Here is an 18086-nt window from a genome sequence, read left to right on the forward strand (position 1 = left end):
AGAATGAGAGGACAAGAGATTCCATCTGGGTAACCCCCTCTCTTCTCCACCTCATCCACACTAGGAGATATCGCCGGGCAGAAGGCGAGTTATCTACACAAGTCTGATTCTCTGGAATTAAAGAGGGTCACCCCTCCGGTGTGCCCTTCCATTCACTCTTTGTTCTCTTATGGTTTTGCTTCAGTAGAAAGGTGGAGCCCGGGGCCCTGCAAGATGGAGCATGGTGATCCTAATTCTTAGGCCAGTGCTCTGCCCCCTGGGAGTTCTGGCCCCTTCCTGACTCTCACCCTCTCAGAGAAAGATTGCTAGTCCTGGAAACTAGGCCCTTTCCTTCAAACAGCAGAAGATAAGAAATAGGATTGGGGTCAGACCCAGGAAAATGAGCAAACAAAGAAAATGATCCAAGATTTCATAATCTGGTGAGTACTGGAAAAAAATTCTGATTCTAGTCTTATTTTCAGAATACACTTTGAAGACAGACGTGCAGATGTTGTCTGTGCCCCATAAGACCTTAGAGAACACATGTACAGGAAGATTCTATTCACTTGTTTTTTCCAAATTATGGTATATTTGTTGGTGCAATTTGGTTTCAGCATTATGATTTCCATGATTCTTTTGGATTCTGACATAATTTCTTCTTGACACTATTGGTGTTGTCCCTTTGAGACAAAAGTACATACATGTAGTAAAGTCGTTGAAATATTGGGTTTGTAATTAAAAAATTAGGGCATGAAACCTTGCTCTGCCATTTACTTGTTTTTTTTAACCCTGGCTAATTCAGAACTTAATCTCTTCAAACCTCAGTTTCTTCCTTCATGTGAAAGTGCCTAGTATGATACCTGGCACATTATGGTTGCTCAATATATGTTTATTGGATGTGAAAATAGGAAGGACAGCTTGTTTTTCAGAATGTTGGAGATAAGTAATTCTGGAATCCTCTAGATCTGAGCAGTTCTTTCCTATCTCATTTCCAATTTAACGTGTCCATTCCATTAAATGAGTTTTTGGCTAGAGAGCTCAAGGATAAGGATGAATGGGGAGGAGAAGAGAAGGCTGAGCGACTGAGTGAGAAGGCAAACTGTATCAGTCTGGGGTGCTACCTCCATATGTTTTCCCTTCTCACTTTAAGTCTTTGTGTCCTCTGCCCCATAGCCCATAGCTATTAATAACTCCCTTAACCCGGTGTGGTGCCCATCTAGGCAGCTGGGCCACCTGTCTATATAAAAAGACATGGCTGGCAGATCCACTTGTGTTGATGTGCAGGTGGTAAGGTCGAGGGTGAGGCTGGCATAATGGATATAAACACACCTTGTGGTAGCAGGACCAGATGTTATATGGAGGTCAATCAAGGAATTTCTCACAACAGAAAGGCAGACAGAGTACAGGAGAATGTATCTAATTTTTAGAGTTCTATCTGTAGATGTATTTTGGTAAGAAGAGTTTCTTCTGGATACTCATGGGTAAATTGCTGGTTATATCTGGGACACTATTTTGTGCTAATTGAACAGAATCCTCACTAGTGAGAGTTGTGTTATTGTTGCAAATAGAACTGTCTTTGCATGTAATAAAACGATGCAGAGATACAGCGTAATATTATGCTTGTATTGTGAGTATGAGTAAGAGTTTGGAAAGTTAATATTAATATTTAGTTCAATTCTAGATATAATCATTAATTTCTATGGTCTCCAGACTACAGTCTTGCAAAGATTTGGGGTGGACTTCACTCCTCATTTCACTCTCATCCTCTCCCTATTTGCATCTCTTTCTTCATTGTGTTGTTTTCCTCTCTAGATTCTCAAATCAAGAGGGAAGCTAAACTTTTTAATATGCTAACAGAAAGTCAGAAGCAACTGAGAAGAAAAAAAAATAGGGAATGATAACCACAAGTAAGGCAATAGTATTGTTTTAACTAGAGCCCTGCCTAAAGAGATTTGGCACTGTAGATATGTGTAAATGATAGGCAAGCTGTGTACATATTTTCCAACCATCAAATAGAGTTATCAGAATAAACAATTTCACAATTTCACTGGACTCTTGATTTCCAATGCCCTGAATTTAGTAATACATGGCACTAAAGAGAGAACTTGAAATCTGCCAACTGTTTATTCATTCTCTGAGTTAGCTTTGTATAAAAATGAAATTAAATGTTTTGTTTAAAAATAAGTGATAACACAGCAAAAGAAAATTAGACCTGCTTAAGGACTATAGGGGAGGTAGATCTTCCCCAAATAATCCATGGACCACTATTGCTCAGACAGGTGCTTTCATCATGAACTTGAGCACTGGAGCAGGAGTCTTGGGTAGGAGGGGAGCCTCTAAAAATAGTTTGAGAAACAATGGCATGAAAGGATAAGGCATGTGGGATAACCTTTTATATAGTTAAGGATTTTACAGTATAGTTAAAAAGTGTTAGCTAACATTTTTGTTAAACACAGTGAGAAGACTATTTAGATGTAATTGAAAGAGAGTTTTGGTCAAATTGTACAGAAATGTTGCTCAGGAACAGTCTTCTAAGAGTTAGATGGGTTAGAATCTAACCCATAGGAATAGTCATCCGAGAAGGTTTTGGCATCTAGGCATGCCTTTTCTCAGCTCAACACAGAGTGGGCAGGCAAAATCATGTGGTAACTGAATATTAATTGCAGGGAGAAAAATGATGCAGACAGCAATGTTGTTGTAACAAGTGAATATGGGCATCTTCTGATACAAGTGCTTTGGTGTGCTCTGTGTGGTAAGGTTTCCTGTCTAGGCTTTCATGAATACGTGGGTAAGCCTGGTGTGTATACCTTAAAAATTCTAGACTCATTTGGTGTATCCCAAATGCCTCTAGCCAAACTGTAATCATTTTAAAGAGCTTATTGTACAAACAGCTGGAAAACAATTTATTGAGTGAGCCTCTCCACACTATACATTTATTTCCTTGTTCCAGCATCCAATTTCATTGGGCTGCTAGGTGTGAATAAGCCTGGCCTTTTTAAACTATCTATGCACAAATAAAACTGATGGTGAGGACCTTGTTCAGGAAATGCAGCAGCAGGTCAAATTGTATCCAAAGGTGAGTGCTCTGTAATAAGTGTGATATCCAGGTGCAAGGGTATAAACGTGGATTTGAATCATTGGCTGTAGGTGTGTTTGGCCATGTGCCTGTAGTTGAGGGTGGCCCACTATGAGCAGTTCTATGTGGGGACATGTGCACACAGCTTTGCATGACTTCCTTCAGTATGTATTAGTGGGTGTGTAGTTTGGTTTCTGGGCAGAGCTCACAAGTTTGAGCTGGCTGCTGACTGCCCCTTTCTTCCACTTGTACTATGGTAAGAGAGATTATGCTCACAGAATCTACTCCCAGAGTGCCAAACTTGTTTAACTGGCTGCTTCCTGAATGAAAATAATTATGTCTGATAATGCCCTGAAAAGGAAGTAAGAGGAAAGGAAAATAAGAAGGAGAATGGCAGTGAGAAACTTTCGAATAGCTTTTGAATTCTCCTTGCTGAGCTAATGCTTTGTTTTTAAGAGCTTCTCCTTCGCTCCGCCCTCTCAAGGCTCTGTTTCTTGCCCAACTACAAGGGCTTTTCTTTCCATGTGGTCCTGTGGAATTGTGGAAACTTTCTCAACTATTGTTCGCCTTGCCTTTTTGGCTTACTAACTAGATGAGATGGACTTTGCTGTCTTATTATTCATTGACTTCATAGATCCCTTGCTATGTACAAACCCACAGACAAGAATTTCCCTGTCCTCTTTGCAATTTTCCTCCTTCTGGCTATTCCTCTGTTTACTTGGGCTTCTGTCAACCAACCACACACCTGTCTCCCTTCTGAGTTGTAAGGGAATTGTTTAACTCTCACCCTCCCATACGAGCTCACGAAGCTCCAGGAGTAGTGAAAAGGGCTTGGCTGGAGCTGGGAACCTTCTTGACACATGTGTTTCAGGCACTTAGAGACTCTGCTTCAATAAGTAACATTGTGGTTATTATTATCAATAATAAAATACAATATGTAATGTAATAGAAGACAGCATAATATGACTAATGTAACACATGTACAATACAGCATATCATAAAAGCTACAATTCTGATTTTTAAAATTTTACCTTATTTTCAAATCACTATAAAACTAGATCACATATTTAGGATACCTAGACAGTGGAAAATCAGCATATTTTGTTTCAGATCAATCAGAATTAAAGAAGTAGGCTTTGCTGGCCATAGACCCAGGGGAGACTTGTTAACCAAAGGCAAAATAGAGTTTGTAGAAATATGGAAGAGTGGTAACGTCAGTTCTCTTCGGAAAGAAAGAACCATGTTTTTGGAGGTGTAATTTCAAATATGTGCTGATTATAGAGAATTAAAGGTGACGCACATCAAGAATCTCTGGTCAGGTAAACAAGAAACTAGTAACTATAGTCTACTTGGAGAATTGGGAACTGGATAAATGGAGAAGGATGGGGTGGGAGAGATTTTTATGGTATATAATCTTACATTTTTCTTTTTGAACCATGTGAATATATTTCCTTTCTGTTTAAGAAGGAGAGAGCGAAAGATGATGGCTTGGTTCTGACACTCCCTTCAATCTCTATATTGGTAAGAATGAGTGTCTGTGTTTATCTACATATGATGGGCAGGGGAAGATCTTCGGAGCTGTGAGAGCTGCAGAATTAAATAGTTTTTATTGATAAATGCTGTCTGTTAATTGGTTGTGAGAATGCCATAGGGGGATGTTTCAAAGAAAGAAAGAAAATGCATAGCTCATCTCTCTTGAAATGTGCCAACTATTTATTCATTCCTGAATTAACTTTGTATAAAAATGAAATTAAATGTTTTGTTTAAAAAATAAGCGATAACACAGCAAAAGAAAATGAGACCTGCTTAACGACTATAGGGGAGGTAGATCTTCCCCACAAAACCCATGGACCACAATTGCTCAGACAGGCGCTGTGAACATGAACTTGGTTATTGTGGCAGGAGTCTTGGGTACGAGGGGAGCCTTTCAAATAATCTGGGAAACAATGGCATGAAAGGATAAGATCAGATCAGGGCTATACTTGCTGTATAATAAAAAAGAGAAAAATGCCACGAAAAAAATGTTCTTCCAGCTTGAATATCAGGTAGATGGATAGAGATGAATTGATGGCTCAGAGAGTTCCAGGTAGGCATGTGCTTAATAACTAGTGATCTATACAAAGTTTAAAATTCTGAGTGTGCTGTTTTATTTTTTCAGAATGACTCAATCCTTGGGAATTATTCTCAGCTGTGTTCTGTGCATTCTCTGTGAGTCAAGCATAGAAGTGGACAGCTGTCTGGCAATGGGAGATGAGAGGGGCATGACACGAATGCTACTGGAATGCAGCAGTCTCAGTGACAAGTTGTGTGGTAAGTAGAGATACAGATGTCTATCCTCTGATTTTAGGACGATGGAGACTAAGATCTGAATAGATTCTAGAAGGAAGATGATTTGATTTCTAGTAGAAATGAACAGCATGGTGATAAAAGAATAGGGACCAGAGGCCATTGTCTATGAAGGGGATCAAGTGCCAATCAGAGATCCAGATGTGCTGCTTCGTCCTTCTCAGTAGGAAGAAGATAGAAGAGACCCAGAGCACATTTGATGAGCTAAGAACAGGGACACTGGGGTTTCTGATTAGCGAGTTGTTCTCAATACTGGTTCCACTGAATGGAAGTAGAGGGGAAGAAGGAAGAGATGATCATTTCATGTATGATGAGCTGAGGACTGGTGGGTAGAGGAAGTTGTGTGGACAAGTTAGGCTGCTTCTTCATTCTCTTCTTTTCCTGCTTGATTTCTTACCTAGTTGTCCAGGAGCATCAGTATGAAATCATCATTGTCCCAACCTTCCTGGTTGGCATCTTCCTCATCCTTCTTGGGGTCATCCTGTGGCTTTTTATCAGAGAACAAAGAGCTCAACAACAGTCTTCTGGACTCCGAGGTAAAGCTCAAACTGGGGCTGGGCAGAGGCTCAGAGAAGATGGAGATTGCAGAAAATAAGACCCAAATCTAGAGGTCTAGGTCCCTGCAATGGGAGAGGAGATATGGGTCCCCACCTATGCAGTTGAAAGGGTAGTGAGGTCTTTTCTAGGAAGTCATGAGTAGAAACTCAATATATGCTTGTTACCTGAAAGAAGATTAGGCAAGAGGCCTCACGTGACCTGTTTCTGTCTTCTTTGTCCTATTGCAATATCACATGACTGTCTACGGATTGGGGAGGAAGACTTAGTGGGTAAAGCCCAAGGCTTCGTTACCAGCCTTGAAGGATGACATTTAACTCTATAAAACATTCTAGCCCTACTCTGTGCCCCTGAAATATATGATGAAAAGGGATAGCCTTCCTAACAGTCTTTGAAGCATTAGGTAGGAGATGATAATATGCTGTTCTGGAGTATCACTGAGCATATAATGAAAGAGAATCAGCTCATACATGAAACTAAGAGTAAAGAGAAGGAGAAAAAGTCCTCACTGTGATATGAAACTCTATAGTGACTGATCCCTAATCCCTCCCTAAATTTTATCCCAATTCTCTTATAATTCACTCTTACGGAAAAACTTCTCAAAGATGTTGTCCTAAATTCACTCTCACTACTTCTAATTTTCACATTCTCATTTGAACATACTAAAATAAGGCATTTATCCTCACCACTCCATCAAGACAACTCTTTCCAAGATCACTAATGACAGCTATCCTGAGTCCTTATCTTAGTTGACCTGTCAAAAGGATTTGAAACCATTTTGGACTTCCTCTTTCTTGAAATGCCTTTTTTCTTTTAATTCTACAGTCACTTCCTAAATGATCTCATTTTCACTCTTTTGGATTCAAATACTTTCTCTATTATGATTATAGTCCCCTTTGAACTCCAGATTCTTATATTAAACCATTTACTTTGCAGTTTGGATCTAATACACATCTCATACGTAATATGTCCAAAACGAAGGTCCTAAAATTCCCTCACAAATGTCCCCTCCCAATAGTCTTCCCTCTCTTAGTAAACAGCAAGCCCAGACTTCTATGTATTCAGTCTAAAACTGTGAAGGCGTCCTTGACTCCTCCTTCTCTCACACTCCATATCCAATTCTTTAGCAAATCCTGTTAACTCTACCTTCAAAATAAACCCAGGCCACTCTCACCTCTCATAGATCACTGTAGTGCACTCCTAACTGGTTTCCCTGCTTCTGCCCCTATCCCTTTAGAGTCTATTCTTCTCAAAGAAGCAGAATGACTCTTTTAAGGCGTAAGTCAGTCTTGTCAATTCTCTGCTTGAACCACTCCCCCAGTAGCTTCCCATCTTACAATGAAAAACGACAAAATTATTATTATTACTTTTTAATTTTTATTTTTGTGAGGAAGATCAGCCCTGAGCTAACATCCATGCCTATCCTCCTCTTTTTGCTGAGGAAGACCGGCTCTGAGCTAACATCTATTGCCAATCCTCCTCCTTTTTTTCCCCCAAAGCCCCAGTAGATAGTTGTATGTCATAGTTGCACATCCTTCTAGTTGCTGTATGTGGGACGCGGCCTCAGCATGGCCGGAGAAGCGGTGTGTTGGTGCACGCCCAGGATCTGAACCCGGGCCGCCAGCAGCGGAGCGTGTGCACTTAACCGCTAAGCCACGGGGCCGGCCCCATAAAATTATTCTAATGGCCTTACATGATCTGGGCCCTCTCTGGCCTCATCTCCCATAACTCTCCAATTATCCCACTTGGTTCCAGCTGCACTGACTTTATTACTCTTCCTCAAATATGCCAAGTATACTTCTTCATCAATACCTTTGCACTTCTTGCTCCCTTTGTCTATAATATCCTTCCTGATAGCAATGTGGTTTGCTCTCTAAGTGCTTCCAGGTACTTCTCAAATGTTATCTTATTAGAAAGGCCTTTCCTGACCTTCAAACATAAAATAGCATCACTGATGCTTCTTATTCCCCTGTTTTCCTCCATAACACTCATCACCTGGTATATTATTATCAGCTTCCTATCTCCTACCTCTAGAAAGTAATCTTCATAAGAATCCAGACTTTGCCTATACACCTAGAACAGAGCCTGGTATGTAGGAAGTGATATTTGTTGAATAAACAGATGAATTAATGAATGAATGGAGATTTAATAAGAAGAATGAATCTCTTTTCCAATGGAGAAAAGTTGGCTAAGAAAGGGGGGAAGTACCAGAAGACATCTTTGACTGAGATTCTAGGAAACATGGAATAATTTGACTTTGGGGATAACTTGAGCAAGAATAACCATAGCTTAGGATTGAGAAGTTATCCATACTTCCTATCCACCTTTGGAAGCCATTATTGACTTAAACGATAGTTCCCACTGGCAGTTAACACTATTTTCAGGTATCTGTGGTTTGAGTACCTATTTAGGAACTTCCTTATACTCATACTCAACTGTAATCCTGAGACAGAAAAGAATTGTCATTACCACTTTCCAGAGGTCCACCTTGAGTTGTCTCAGAACTAATGTGATTATTATAAAAGTTCTACAAGGTTGGTATTGATGCTGGTTCATAGAGAAGCATCAGAAGGTATCCCCACATTGGCCAGAGAAAAAATTGCTCAAGAAACTTTCTCACCAGTTTGCTCCAGGGTCTGCTTTCCTGGAGTCCCTAGGGTAGAGAAAAGATGGGTGGTATCATCTCTTTGTTCTAGGCATTGCCCCCATGCCTCCATCAAGGAGCCTAAGCTGGGAAGCAGCAGGACATGGAGGAAGTGTGTTTGTGCCACTTAAGGAGACATCGGTGGAAAGCCTTCTACAGACTACCACGCATGCCCTGGCTAAGCTGCAAGTGCCCCGGGAGCAACTCTCTGGTGTTCTGGAGCATATCTACAATGGTAGTTGTGGGGCCATCTATCGAACCAAGATGTATACTGGGGACCCTGCTAAGCCCAAGAGTGTCATCCTCAAGGCTTTAAAAGGTAAAAGGAGAAGTGTTAGACTTCCTTTCCCCTTTTTACTTTTCCACTGTGAACTCCTAACAGTGAATGCTAACAGGCTTTGCAGATGTTAAGATGTTAATCAACAGATAGTTGTGATTATAACTGTGTGCAGAATAAGAAGAGAATAGAAAGTGAAAACTCAAGACAGAAATTTTTTTCTTGGGGTCTTTCCCTAGCTCAACCTTGCTTATTGAGGCTTTTAGAACTGATTTTTCCATTTTGGATATTACTTGGATGAGGATTTCGAGGTTGTTTCTTCATTTTTCTTCACTATTGGATACCTTTCCCTAATACTGTATTTCTCTCTTTTTTTTTTTTTGCTGATACTCATGATATAGGTTCGTAATGGTGGATAAAACAGCACAAAGAGGGGCCGGACCAGTGGCGCAAGTGGTTAAGTGCGCGCGCTCCGCTGCGGCGGCCTGGGGTTCTCCAGTTTGGATCCCGGGTGCGCACCGACGCACCACTTGTCAGGCCCTGCTGTGGCAGCGTCCCATATAAAGTGGAGGAAGATGGGCATGGATGTTAGCCCATGGCCAGTCTTCCTCAGCAAAAAGAGGAGGATTGGCATGGATGTTAGCTCAGGACTGATCTTCCTCACAAAAACTACAACAACAACAAAAAACAGAACAAGGAGAGGATAAGCAAGAATATTAATCAAAAAGCCTAGACAGTGATAATATTTAATGTAAACAGAACATTCGTCTATTTAGATAGATAAAATCTTATCCACTTCTAAGACCTATGATTCTACATTACCTTTGACAAAAGATCAATGACATTGAGGATGATCTTCTAATTGGTTCCCTTTCTATTTAGTTTTTGTTTACACTCACTCCCTTTTGGAGCCTTGGAAATTATCATCTAAGGTTGCTTCCTATCTCATACCTCCCATTTTATTGGTGATGCTCTGACTGCTCACTACTCATGACTCTTCTGTCCTCCACAGAACCAGCTGGGCTCCAAGAGGTGCAGGATTTCTTAGGGCGAATCCAATTCTATCAGTATCTGGGGAAGCACAAGAACCTGGTACAGCTGGAAGGCTGCTGCACAGAAGAACTGCCGCTCTATATGGTTTTGGAGGACGTGGCCCAAGGGGACCTGCTCAGCTTTCTCTGGACCTGTCGCCGGGTGAGCAGTAGGGTAGAGTCATTAGGAAGGGAAAGCTTGACCTGGCTGATTAGCTGTGCACATGTCAACTAGCCTGACAAATGACAAAGTAGAGAGACATAATAGCATAACAGAAGGATTGAGTATCACCATTCAGTAGACTTTTTATGATGACAGAAATGTTCTATACCTGCTCTCTCCAATATGGTAGCCACTAATCACATGTGGCTATGCAGCTCTTGAAATGTGGCTGATGTGAGTGAGAAACTGAAGCTTTAATTTTATTTAATTTTAAATAATATACATTTAAATAGCCACATGTGGCTAATGGCTACCATATTGGGCAGTGCAGATTTAGAGTACGGACTTTAGTCTCCACCTCCTACTAGCTGTGTGACTTTGAGCACGTCATCTCTCTGAGCCTGAGTTTTCTGAATCTGTAAAATGAGAATAATAATAAGTTATTATTAAAATTAAAATACATTATGTATGTAAAAACATGGCAGTGATTGCTACACAGCAAGCACTCAAAATGGTAGCTGTTATCATGATAATTACATAACAACATAACTATTGTTAGTACTGATTGTAATTTTGTTGTTAGTGTTAAGTGTGCCTTCCATTCTGTGACATCACCTTTAGTATGCCGGGGCTGATTTGAGGAGAAATTCAGCTAGTAAGTTTTTGTACCTCAAACTCATATTTTAAAAAAGTAAAATGTTCAGAAATTTCCAGACTAAAGTGCAAGTCCTTTTTCTTGCAATTTCCCTACTCCTCAATGTATTCTTTCTGAAGTGCTACATGTCTCCCGATTGCTTCCTCACTTGTTAATGAACAAGGTCAATATTGATCAATCCTCTGAAATTTGCTGATTATTTTACTACTAAATATGTATGAAAAGGGACCCTGTTAACATCTTCCATTCGGTGATGCAAAGCGGACAATGTTCAAGTCTTTAGGCATTTTAAACCTTTTTAAGAGTTATCCATCTGTAACTTGTTCTGTGCTCTAACCTCGTTAGCTTCTATTTTTCAAAACTATGCTTTTCTTCTAGATTATCTTCACATGCCTTTCTCGTTACACCAAACTTCTCCCTTCTCTTCTTTGTATAGTCAATGTCCACTCAGCCTCTGATCTCATCAAAAACTTTCCTTGCTCCTCCAACTGCATTAGCTCTTTTCCCCATCAACATATGCTCCCTTTAACATTTCCTTCATGTGCTTATAGATATGTAATCATATATTTATGTACGATTACTTGATTCTGATCCACAATCAGACAAACAAAATTATTTGTTTGCCACACTTGAAGTTCCAGAAGGCAGCAGATGTTTATTTTGCTCACTCTTGTATTCTGAGTTCCTAAGATGGATTCTGGCACATAGTAGGCGTTTAGTCAAGATGTGTTGAGTTAATGTGCTCAATTAATCACTCTCTCTCTCTCTCTCTCACTCACATACACACACACACTGCCCCAGGAAAATTACTGCTTTATTCAGTGGATAATCTTATTTATACTTGTCTGTCTTACCTGCTATTCTGTTCTTGATTCATTCTGGTATTCATCTATATTCTTTATTGTTTCTCCAGTCCAATAAAGCATGGTACTTCTTTGCATATCTGACACTGTCTCATATCAATCTGTCCTTGTATCTTATAATCCCTATGTTTTGTATCTTTTCCTTAGCTTTGATGTCTGCAGTTAAGAATATCACTGCCACTATTTTTTTTTTTAAATCTGTTCATGTCATTTTGATATAATGCTTTTTTTTCTGTCTCTTTAGGATGTGATGACCATGGATGGCCTTCTTTATGATCTCACAGAAAAACAAGTATATTACATTGGGAAACAGGTCCTTTTAGCTTTGGTAAGGCTGGGAAAAATAACACCAGATGATAGGGGCTTTTCTTTTTAGTCTGGTATTTGATGTCATATTTCTCATATTTATATTCCCAAGAGAGGTATATATTATAAGAAAATCAGATGGAAATTAGGGGACAGAAACTCAAAAACTGATAAATTATTTTCAGTTCTTTCTTTATGAAATTATTTAGATAATATACTACAAGATTGGTAATTTTAAGGCAGAAAGTAGTCAATTTAGGGTTTTTAGAAGGAACAGGAAGAATTTTAAAAGGTTTCTCAGTCTTAAAGTTCACACACAAGGGCCAAGAACTGTATGTCCATTTACTTGATACTCTTACTTCCCCATATACACTAATATTAATAGACGTAAAAGAGGCCAATAGGGAAGCAAGTTGGGAGAAGATGTGAGAAGAGAAACTGAATGGGTGAAAAGCTACATAACCAGAAGTATATAATTTTATACCTGAAAAACAAGAAATACTAGTTCAGAATATGTTTGGTTGGAGACTTGCTTTGTTACTGAATGTGACGGGAAATACATGTACTTTAAAAAGAACAAGGAACAAGTGAAAGAGCAGGAATAAGGGGCAACAGTGAGATCATTCCTTTATTTTAAACCAATTTAAATAAACAAGTAAGAGAAAGAACTCAGGGTTTAAGAGAAAAAATTTACCTTTACCAGAATTACTCAGGAAATTTAAATGACTATTTCTACAAAATTATTTAGATAATTGTATTTAAAATAGCATTTGCTGGGGCCAGCCCGGTGGCGTAGTGGTTAAGTTCACGTGCTCCACTTTGGTGGCCCGGATTTCACGGATTTTGATCCCGGGCGTGGACCTACACATCACTCATCAAGCCATGCTGTGGCGGCATCCCACATACAAAAAATAGAGGAAGACTGGCATGGATGTTAGCTCAGCGACAATCTTCCTCACCAAAAAAAATAGCATTTGCTATAGAAAATCAGGGGTCTCTGAAGCCACTATTTTAAGTACTTGATATATCTTGCCACCTTGAAATGTGATATATACCATGGATCTAAATGAAATCAGGGAAATCTTAGAAAAAAGAAGCAGCGAGGTGAGAAAAGAGCAGTAATCAGAGTTGAAGGTCCCATGGGGCAAGGGAGCGAGCACATCATATAAATGAATATACCTATAGTGTCTGGAGGGCCTCGTTGGTATGTCCCTTGATAAAGTTAAGGTGTCAGGATTCAGCCTACCTTGTATTCTGAACCATAATTGCAGAGGTGCCCCATAGGGATGCACTGATCATGCTGATGCATTCATCAGGGCCCTAGGTTACCAGTTACAAGGCAATATCATACTATTTTTTCTTACTTAACCTCTAAGTCAATACATTTTTTAACTCTTCTCATTACGGTATAATTTCTTTGTTCTAAAACCTTAGCAGAGACAGAAAACTGCTAGTTACTATTTTCCTTCATCATCAATGATTGGAAATTACTACCTTAACCTTTTTGTTTTTTTATACTATTCTTGTTTAGTAACCATAGACCTTAATCTCTAGCTCTTCAGTCATGTATAGCTTTTCAACTTCTCTATATGCCTTGAATAGCTTGATGTCAGGGGAAATGAGTCCTGCAAATCTATGTTGTCCAGGCACAATGGTTTTCAAATGTTTTGTTGGCTGAGCTAGAATCATTTTGATATTTCTTAAAAATATAGATTACCAGGCTCCTCTTCCTGGATTTTGGTTAAATAAATCTGGGTGAAAATCTTATGTTTTTAACAAGCTCTCAGGCAATTCTGATTTGGAGCCAGGCTTAAGAATTATTAATAGAATTGATAGTACTTCCTAAGAATTAGAATACCTGGTTCTGGTCACTACCACTTAATAACTGTGTGGCCTTGTGGTAATCATTTGGATTTATGTAAAAGATACTTCCTTAACTTACCTCATCTAGTTATTTTAGAGACAAAATGAGATGCCATAAAACTCTACATAAATTCATGATTATGACACTCAATTTTGCTATTGTATATTACCTTGTTTTGGGGACTGCTGCTAGAACTTGAAACCTACTCCCTCTTCCAGTATCTAGCTGGGTCCTATCTGAGAGGAATGTGAAATCAGGCAGGGGTTAGGGCTTGACATAGTGGGGGTGATTATACTTTCCAAACCCAGTATTAATGTTATTTGGATTATTTGCTCAGTTTGATAATCCTAAACGCAATGCAAAAATGTCTCATTCATTATCATGACTTGGAAGTGGTATGTCATTATTAATGAGACTTGTTGAGAGTAGAAAATGTCCTTGTCTTTTTGAGGATTCCTAGGACTGCTTCTCCTTGTGTGTCACCCAAGCCATGACCTCAGATAGCTGATCCGTCTTTGATCTTTTGTTGACAGGAATTTCTCCAGGATAAGCATCTGTTCCACGGGGATGTAGCAGCCAGGAATATCCTGATCCAGTGTGATCTTACTGCTAAGCTCTGTGGACTGGGCCTGGCTTATGAAGTCCACACCCGAGGGGCCATCTCCTCTACTCACACTGTACCTCTCAAGTGGCTCGCCCCAGAACGGCTCCTGCTGAGACAAGCTGACATCAGAGGAGATGTGTACGGTTTGCTCCTGCCCTCTGGATTTCTCCCCTTCTTGACCTAGGTGTCCTCTAGTCCCTGAACATGACTGCGTCTGTTGTCAAGTATGTCTACAAATGAAATCTCCACTTAGAAGTCACAGACTCTCAAGCAGAAATCTGTGTGATGTGACAGAGCTCATATTTGGCATCTGGCTGCCATCCTTTTTAGTGCCTTTTGAAGTATTCCTTCTGTATTAGATTAGCAGCTTTAATTAGGAAAGCAAAAAGAAAAAGGAAAAAATTATTCACACCAATATCCAAAGACTTAATCTAGTAGAGTCCCTTTTATCTGAAGGAGGTGGGTCTACTTAATCAAAAATTCAGTAAAACCAGGAATTATTAAAATAAAAGGAAATATATATACCTCAAATAATTTATTTTAACTTAAAACATATAAATGGATATTTATTTATTGATCTTTTGGAGGAGGACCAAAGCCCTTTTTATGAGGATGGACCTGCTAAATGAAGTTATATATTGTTTTTCTTGTATAAATACCATCCATAATGAATTATTTTTGAGTTTCAGTTTGGGATGATTCTAAGTAGAGTGAGAAACTTGAAAACAATTGTGAAGCAATTTGACTGCAGATATTTATTGTTATTTTTCCCAAATTTCTACAGTTGTCTCACCCACACAGTTTGACAACACTTTCCTTTTAGCAGCTTATTTTTATAGAATATTTTCAAAGCATTCAACCTAGTTTTCAGAGAATGAATACTTTTTTGCGTTTATATTTAATCAGCTTACATAATATTTAATTGGTTACATAATTGCAGTTATACATATGATTGGCATAAACAGGATTGTAAAGAATCAAAATTGACTTTTGGTAACCATATAACTCAACTGCTTAGAGAAGCACATAGATGTAATATAGAATGTTTTACTAGCCATGAATGTCATGGGCAGCAGAGGAAATTTAGAATGTAAGTTAATATGGTGAGTCAATTAAGAAACTTCCATTGCTGCTTCACTGACATCTGCTTTTCAATAGAGGTCTGGGTGTAATAAGCTTAACTGGGAAATATTGCTCATTTAATGATGATATTATAGAATAGTGAAATATACATCTCACAAATCCAATTATGTATAAAGCTTACTCTGTTAATATTTTTCCCAGGTTTGGGCAATTAGATCTACTGACGAAGTAGTAGATAAAAGATAAACCTCGCTTGGCCTTGTGCTAAGCATAAAAGCTGGAATTTCAGCAGGAAGGAATGGAAAGGATGAAAAAAATGCAGAAGGGAATTTCTCTCTGTTTGGGTGAATGTGTCTGTGTGTTTGCATAAACATACACACAATTTAGCAAATAATAGTAAACATCCATTAATGTGAAATATAGAAGAAAGAAGACATAAATCCAGTCCTCAAAGAGACTATCTAGTCCCCATAAAGACTCCAAGGGCATTACAGAGAAATGCTTTCTAATGGCACTATTATTTTGCTTGTTGTATCAGACAATCTCTATTCCCCTTCACTGCCTTCTTTATGGGGTTCTTACTGAAGGCCTCTGATATTTAAGTGACCTCTCTTTAGGAAAGGCAGAAATAGAATTTAAGTAAATGGCTTTGTTTCCTTTACAGCTGGTCCTTTGGAATCCTGCTCTATGAGATGGTGACTCTAGGTAAGGAGGATCCCCAAAGTAGTGTGTACCTGTATGCAAATAGGCGAGGATGTTTATTTGGGTGGTGGATGATAAATGCTATGAGAAGGGGTTTCAGTACAATCTCTGAAGTTTGAACTGGCTGACATGGAAACCAAGCTGGATTTCTGAAATAGTCTTGTAAAGTTGTGATTCCCTCCATTTCTCATTTCCTTCCTCCTGCTCCTTTTAACTTCCTTTTGTTTTCTCTTTCTTTGTTTTCCCCAACACTTTACCAATTCCAAGGGATGTTTTAAAATCCAAAGAATGATTCTAAGAGTGATTTGCATAAACATAAAAATGTTGTCTTCAGACTTATTAATCCATTTGATGAGAAACTATAGCACATTCCCACATTTGGAGAGTGGAGGGCAGGACTTATTTCTCACTTTGCTTTGTTACTTTCCTAAAGACTCAACAGTCTACTAAATTATCATATCTTTTCCCCCAAAACACCCTTTTTCCAAAATTCTCTAAGTTATATCTTTTCTTGATCACTTGGTGATCACTTGGAGCAACTATATTGTATCTAGTATTTTTCCTATGGCTATACCTTTTGCAGGCAATTAGCTCAGATAGATGGACAGTAGTGTTAGTTACAGTTCATATTCTAGAAGACCCTAAAGTTCTCTTGCTACTATCATTCTTTCCATACCAACAGGGGCACCACCATATCCTGAAGTCCCTCCCACCAGCATTCTACAGCATCTCCAAAGAAGGAAAATCATGAAGAGACCCAGTAGTTGTACACACACAATGTAAGTGGCTTTTAAAGGCCTACTCTTCTCTCATTCCAAATCTTTTTTGCTCCTCATCAATCATGCCCTTTTCAAAGTGGCTCAGATGATCCCCAGCTGTCCTTTATGTGGTAATGTACAGCCTTAGACCAAACCTATGCAGTAAAACACATCTGTTCATATATCATATATATGATACAATTTTGAGGCAGCCACTGAGAACTATATTACGAATCTAAGTTTGATAAAGTTTAGTTCCTCTGGAAGCTTCTACAACAGGTAAGAAGTAGACCAAATCCAATGCAAGTACAGTAGTGTTTTATTTGTCTAATTTTCAGCTCAGTCAGAGACTGCCAGCTGCAGTACTAATATAGCTGCCATAAAAGCCATTGTACTAGAGTTACTCACTGGCTCTTATTTAATACTTAACTTTTAAAAATTATTGACTATCTGGTTTCCCAGCTCTGAGCACATTAGAAACCAATCAGAAGAAGGGGGTAGGAGAAAATTAGACAGACAGGAAAAGGAGTATTCAATATTGTCAGCAGAAAGGTCAGTTGGTGAACCAACGTGCAGGCAGAAAATGAAAAAATTAAAAATTACACACAGGGATGAAGGGATAAAGAAGATGTGGTATATATATATACAGTGGAATACTACTCAGCCATAAGAAAGAATGAAATCTTGCCATTTGCAACAACATGGATGGACCTTGAGGTTATTATGCTAAGTGAAATACATCAGATGGAGAAAGACAAATACTGTATGATTTCACTTATATGTGGAATCTAAAAAACAAAACAAAGGAACAAATAAATCTCATAGATACAGAGAACAGATTGGTGGTTGCCAGAGGGGAGGGCGGTTGGAGGTTGGGCAAAACGAGTGAAGGGGATCAAAAGGTACAAACTTCCAGTTGTAAAATAAATAAATCACAGGGATGTACAGCATGATAACTATAGCCAATAATATTGTATTGCATATTTGAAAATTGCTAAGAGAGTAGATCTTGAAAGCTATCCTGACAAGAAAAAGAAAAAATTATAACTTCGTATGGTGACAGATGGTAACTAGACTTATTGTGGTGATCATTTCACAATGTATACAAATATCAAATCATTATGTTGTATACCTAAAACTAATATAATGTTATCTGAGTTATACTTCAATAAAAAATTAC

The 18086-nt window shown here is 38.8% G+C and overlaps 1 protein-coding gene across 12 annotated transcripts in view; it reads left to right on the top strand.

The window, feature by feature from the left end:
• STYK1 (STY kinase 1) overlaps positions 1 to 18086 on the top strand; it is a 40396-nt gene that overhangs the window by 19227 nt on the left and 3083 nt on the right. For 2 of the 12 annotated variants that reach the window (XM_087442746.1, XM_087442745.1), the window contains exons 2-10: positions 4520 to 4576; positions 5214 to 5365; positions 5803 to 5937; positions 8653 to 8919; positions 9890 to 10071; positions 11834 to 11917; positions 14293 to 14501; positions 16111 to 16151; positions 16831 to 16927. In XM_087442746.1, coding sequence (XP_087298872.1) covers positions 5215 to 5365; positions 5803 to 5937; positions 8653 to 8919; positions 9890 to 10071; positions 11834 to 11917; positions 14293 to 14501; positions 16111 to 16151; positions 16831 to 16927 — 1166 coding nt within the window. In that variant the 5' untranslated portion in view covers positions 4520 to 4576; position 5214. Of the gene's footprint in view, positions 1 to 184; positions 420 to 2929; positions 3056 to 4519; positions 4577 to 5213; positions 5366 to 5802; positions 5938 to 8652; positions 8920 to 9889; positions 10072 to 11833; positions 11918 to 14292; positions 14502 to 16110; positions 16152 to 16830; positions 16928 to 18086 lie in introns of all 12 variants that reach the window. The other 10 variants (XM_087442748.1, XM_087442747.1, XM_087442742.1 and 7 more) reach the window with 9 other exon arrangements.

The sequence above is a fragment of the Ceratotherium simum genome, chromosome 17 (assembly GCF_057802395.1).
Source record: "Ceratotherium simum simum isolate JZ-2026a chromosome 17, ASM5780239v1, whole genome shotgun sequence".
NCBI lineage: Eukaryota > Metazoa > Chordata > Mammalia > Perissodactyla > Rhinocerotidae > Ceratotherium > Ceratotherium simum.